This window comes from Tenebrio molitor, chromosome 6 (genome assembly GCF_963966145.1).
Source record: "Tenebrio molitor chromosome 6, icTenMoli1.1, whole genome shotgun sequence".
Taxonomy (NCBI): Eukaryota; Metazoa; Arthropoda; class Insecta; order Coleoptera; family Tenebrionidae; genus Tenebrio; species Tenebrio molitor.
In genome coordinates, this window is record NC_091051.1 from 1,201,621 (window position 1) to 1,206,386 (window position 4,766).

The following is a 4,766-nucleotide window of genomic DNA, read 5'->3' on the forward strand; positions in this document are numbered from 1 at the left end:
CGCGTCGACTTACCGAAACAGATTCTAGGTTATATCTTGTTTAATTACTTGAAATACATTTAAATAACGCCATGTCGGCACTTAGACTCCACGCACAAAGAATCGTCAACAAGATAAATATTTTAAAGCATTCGCCATGTAACGTAAGCTTTTTGCGACAAGTTTGACCCCCCTAACCTCAAAATTGTAGCGGCCGCAAGTGCGAAACTCCTATTACGACAGTAAATACCTCGTAGATGTAGAAGTGAACACAAAATATGAAGCGACTCGAATACCAGAAGAATGGAAATACGTGGAGCGTGTCCTTCCGCCTGTTGTGGTGCCAGAACCTAAAAAATTGTCCCAATACTGTTCAGGTTGGAAGCCGCAAGGTGACGATTTTAGCGATAGACCGTATTTTGTTGGAAGAACACGAAATCACATGATGCCCGTTTTTTTGTACATTACCCAGAGAGGCGTAAGAAGGCTCACCATCATCAAAAAAATTCAAGGAGACATTTGGCAGTTGGAAAAAGAGTTGCGCCCATATTTGGAAGATCTGATAAAACCCAAGCCTTTGCGCCTGCAAGTGAACGAATTCGCTGGAAAAATATGCCTGCACGGCGATCACGTAAACGCCGTAAAATACTGGTTAGGTGAAAGGAATTTTTAGTTTGAATAAAGTATGCGTAAATACATATATTACACTTATTTCTATGAGTTTCTGGCGTGGTAGCGCTTAAAAAACTTGCACATGAAGTTGGTGCTATTTAAAAAATCACAATTATAAACGGTATACAGATCACAATATCTTATCCAGCTAAGAACGCAAATAAGAATCTCATTGATGAAAGTGAGGTTATGTTAAGTACAACTGTCTGTGGTGAAACTAGTCGATGACGACACGTCTTGGCACATCTTCGGCTCGCTCATGTCGTTGGCCAACGCCAACAAAATATCCAAAATCAATTCTTTGCTTAGCAACTTCAATCTCGGCAATTTCGCCACTTTGGTAAAATGGTGGACAATCAGATCCAGCGCGTACTTCTTCATGTCCGTGGCCTGCATCCCGTCCGCGGCTTCCAAAATCTGTATCACATTCTCAAAAGACACGTTCATTTCTAAATTTTGTTTGCAAAAGGCTTGCAGCCTGTTGTTTGTGAAACTGTAGTACAAGGGGGCTGAAAACAAGTAGAGAGAGTCTTCAGGGGGCATGTTGACGTCTCCGCAATAAATAAAACGCAAAAGCGAATGGAATGATTGTAGCGACGGGATCATCTCGCCGATTTGAATCTAAAAAACAAAACAAACAGAAATTTACACAGTGGCCTGAAATAATTCCAAAATGAACGTTTTTCTCGGAAATACTGACATTGACTTTTGACTCGGTCGGCATGAATCGGAAGTGGCCCTCGAAGTAGCCGCTCCGCGCCGCCAGGATGGGTTTGTGTGCCGCGATAACTTGACCGTCCAACATCAAGTCGACGTCGTAGAAAGGGGCCCCGTGGCTCTTGAGAAACGACGCCATGTCCTGTTCCAGGGTTGTCCCGGCTAGCTCCCCCTGACTCTCGCTCATGCATTTGCTGTTGCTGGCGGTCTGCTTCAGTCTGATTATTTCGATGATCAGTCTACTGCTCAAAGTCTCAAATTTCGTAGACATGATGATGTCGTTGTAGTTCGATTCTTTGACGATGAAGCGCAAACAGTGGTCTTTGATCACGTTCAGCTTTAGGTTGTGAGCGGTCTCCAAAGCTTCCAGAACGTTCGCCATGTTGATGGAAGAGTTGAAGTACTGAACGCACAAGTTGTCCAAACGGACCATCCCGAATTCGACGGCCAGCCGATAGACGTCCATCATCCTCAAGACGTTCTCGGTGGGCAGCCCCCCTTTCTTGGTGGGGTCGATCCGATCCATGTAGATGTAGTCCAAGACGAGCTCGAACGCTTCGGGGTTGGCGTCCGGAAACTCGATCTCCACCAGAGGAACCTCCTTGAACGGGACGTTCACCGTTCCGAAGAGCTTCTCCAGGTGACTGTCGCGTTTCGCCTTGTTCTTCTTGAGGATCGAGCGGAGGTGGGCGGAGCGCGCCGCCACTATCGCCATATGTCCGAAGATCTTCTTCTGTTCGGGGCCCACGAGGAACTGGACGTCGTACAACAAATTGGAAGTGAGCAACTTGCCGAAGTCTTCGTGGAGGGTGCACTTGGGGTAGCAGGAAAACTGGAACCTGTACATCTCCCCGCTGCGCACGTTATTATCGATGGTACCCCCGAAGACGAACATGGCGTCGTCTACGACGGCGGCGGCGTGAAACAATCTCCCCGAAGGAACGAAAGACTCGGAAGCGGGAAGGATGGTGGACCAGGTCTGGGAGTCCAGGTCGAAGCAGTGGAGGTCGTTGGAGAGGGTGCTGTCCGCGGCGCCCCCAAACACGTACAGGTGGCGGTCGAACGCCGCCATCGTGTGTCCGTAGCGGCGGGCCGGCGGCGGCGGCGCCCCCCGTAAGATGTGGTCGGTGGTGATTCGCGTCCACCTGCAAAGACACGGTCAGTATTGGGGCACCCTCATCGCACCAGTGTTACGTGTTGGTTTTGAATTCGAATTCGAAGAGAGAATTGGTGATCTGGGCCCCACTCTGGCCGCTAAAAACGTACATCTTCTCCCGCGCCACGGTCACGGGGAAGTTGCAACAAGTCGGGGGACATTCCCCTTGTTGCATCACCTTGACCCAACATCTACTGTCCCCCTAGAAATGACATGACTGTTTATTTGCGTTTCCACCTGAAGAACCACCCTTACGGTCAACGGAATCGTCCACATATCGTTGAGTCTCGCGTTGCCGTCGTACCCCGCGAAAATCCACAATTTGTCGCCGTAAACCGCAGCCCCGTGCGCCGATCTGGGCTCCGGCGTCACCCCTAAAAACCTCCACTCGACCCACTGCCCCGAATGAAACTTATACTCGAAAAGATCGTTCTTGTTTGTCAAGTTGGAGTTCGAGTGGATGTCCCCGGTGTATCCGCCGAAGACAAACATCGAGTTTTTGTACACGACCGCCGAGTGATGGTATCTGGGGGCCGGGGGACAGCCGTTGGCGAAAGCGCGCCCCCATGATTTTTCCTTCACGTCGAATCTGAGCAAGTCGTTCAGCATGCTCTTCCCGTTGTCGCCCCCGAACACGTAAATCGCCCCTTTGTACGCCACCACTGTGTGTTTGCTGCGCCGCGCCCCCACGAACTCGTCGCATTCCGGCATGCGTCTCCACCGGTGGACCGTCTCCAAAGGACCAATTTCGAGCGTCAGAGCGTTATCGTACAAGGCGGCATTGTCGAGGGTGGTCATTCTGCTGCTCATTTTTGCAAAACAACGACTGACTAGAAAGTGAGGTTAGGTCGTTTTGTTTTTGTCGCTCGATCGCAAATTCCAGCCACGACGTTGGGTCAAAAGGGCAATACTTACCCCACGATTACTAAAACATTACATAATCTGTTGTTCGGGGGCACTTCCGACTTAAAAACGAGGCAATTGTTAAACGCGAACTGTCAAAACACCCACATATTCCGCTCGGCTGTTTTCATCGATTTGTTCCGCCAGATTTCACCGACTCTTTTTGTTTTGATTCTTGTTGCAAATGTGGGGGCCCCGGACCGGAAACTGCTTCATTTGCACTTTTTTTACAATCGTGCGCTTTTAATCGTCAGCAGGCCATGCAACAAACAATTGAAACATCCACTGATGTCATTGTAAATCGGCTTTTTCTCTTTTTCCAAAAAATATAAATCTTTTTACTTGCAACCACGCTCAACTGACAAAGCACCAAAAAACTACTAATCGAACTACTTTTTTCAAATATTTTTTATAGGCAACCTCCAGTTTCAAAGTGCGTGTTGCCAACCTATGGTAATTTTTTACGTAAAGTCCCTAGCCACGGGAATCCCTTCGGTCAAGAAAAACCACTTCTGCTACTTTTTAAATCTTTATTTGCTTTATTTAAACTGACAAATTAATAATGAAAAAATTCAAGAGATTGCAAGTCGCCCACGGTTTCAATCTCCACGGTCCTCGAGTCTCCCTTCTGCTGCACCACGTCCATCTCATCTTTCAGTTCTTGGTCAATTCGATCCCTTTCTTGACTCTTGCTCTCTGTTGGCTTCACCGTGGTGCGGAAAAGTATGGAACGGACACTTCTGTGGGTGCTAAATCTCCTGAAGGGTCTCCTCGTTTCCATAAAGTAGTCAAGAGAGCTGCCCAAAGTCCAAACTTGATATCTCACAGCTAAGTAGGGTTGAAGATCTGACATTTCCACAAGCTGGGAATTGCGTCTCAGCGAAATGATGATCCCTTCTTTCAGCAAAGGATAAACGACATCCAATTGATGGACTTTGATGAAATGGATCACTTCCGTCGAGAAGCAGAGAAATAACATGCGGTCGTAGAAGAAGAGAGTGTCTTTGATGTGGGACGAGGGGCGGCGAGAATATTCTGTAAAAGGGGGTCTGAACGGGGCGAGGAAGCTGTGGAGTTTTACCTGTCAGTTGGTTGGCAATGTGCCAGATGTATTTCGAGAGGAGGTCTTCGTGCATTTGATAGTATATTTTGTCGCCACGTTTGACCCTCCAAGGCTTTCGATTGTGGTGTTCTGCATAAGGAGGCAGAGGATAAGTGTGGGGAATGTTGTCCATCGCGTGTTCGTTCGAGCTGACGATGATAGACTGATTTGAATTGGAAGAAAAAGTAGGAGATAAGTTTTTGTGAGTTGATGCAGCAGTTCCAAAAACTGGAGAAA

The 4,766-nt window shown here is 47.9% G+C and overlaps 3 protein-coding genes across 3 annotated transcripts; 1 reads left to right on the forward strand and 2 right to left on the reverse strand.

Annotated features, from left to right (window-relative positions):
- mRpL49 (mitochondrial ribosomal protein L49) lies at positions 1-677 on the forward strand. Its single transcript, XM_069050588.1, has 2 exons — positions 1-143; positions 191-677. Exons 1-2 carry the CDS (start codon positions 72-74, stop codon positions 650-652), a joined length of 534 nt encoding a protein of 177 aa, XP_068906689.1. The 5' UTR covers positions 1-71; the 3' UTR covers positions 653-677.
- On the reverse strand, positions 664-3,809 carry Lztr1 (Leucine zipper like transcription regulator 1). The gene is made up of 5 exons (XM_069050570.1): positions 3,440-3,809; positions 2,780-3,354; positions 2,563-2,726; positions 1,352-2,513; positions 664-1,272 (listed from the first exon to the last, which is right to left on the reverse strand). The coding sequence occupies exons 2-5, from the start codon at positions 3,332-3,334 to the stop codon at positions 844-846; spliced, it is 2,310 nt and encodes a 769-aa protein (XP_068906671.1). The 5' UTR covers positions 3,335-3,354; positions 3,440-3,809; the 3' UTR covers positions 664-843.
- Positions 3,810-3,943: 134 nt separating this feature from the next.
- On the reverse strand, positions 3,944-4,662 carry LOC138132888 (uncharacterized). The gene is made up of 2 exons (XM_069050584.1): positions 4,509-4,662; positions 3,944-4,462 (listed from the first exon to the last, which is right to left on the reverse strand). The coding sequence occupies exons 1-2, from the start codon at positions 4,660-4,662 to the stop codon at positions 3,984-3,986; spliced, it is 633 nt and encodes a 210-aa protein (XP_068906685.1). The 3' UTR covers positions 3,944-3,983.
- Between the last annotated feature and the right edge of the window lie 104 nt (positions 4,663-4,766).

Excerpts from the sequence above, each read along its gene's own strand:
- mRpL49 (XM_069050588.1), top strand. The coding sequence starts at position 72 with ATGTCGGCACTTAGACTCCACGCACAAAGAATCGTCAACAAGATAAAT. Across the intron at positions 144-190 it reads TAAAGCATTCGCCATGTAAC|CGGCCGCAAGTGCGAAACTC; the intron begins GTAAGCTTTTTG and ends TCAAAATTGTAG.
- Lztr1 (XM_069050570.1), bottom strand. The coding sequence starts at position 3,334 with ATGAGCAGCAGAATGACCACCCTCGACAATGCCGCCTTGTACGATAAC. Across the intron at positions 2,727-2,779 it reads TGTGGACGATTCCGTTGACC|GGGGACAGTAGATGTTGGGT; the intron begins GTAAGGGTGGTT and ends TGTCATTTCTAG. Across the intron at positions 2,514-2,562 it reads TTCGAATTCAAAACCAACAC|GTGGACGCGAATCACCACCG; the intron begins GTAACACTGGTG and ends GTGTCTTTGCAG.
- LOC138132888 (XM_069050584.1), bottom strand. The coding sequence starts at position 4,662 with ATGGACAACATTCCCCACACTTATCCTCTGCCTCCTTATGCAGAACAC. Across the intron at positions 4,463-4,508 it reads CATTGCCAACCAACTGACAG|AATATTCTCGCCGCCCCTCG; the intron begins GTAAAACTCCAC and ends CCCCTTTTACAG.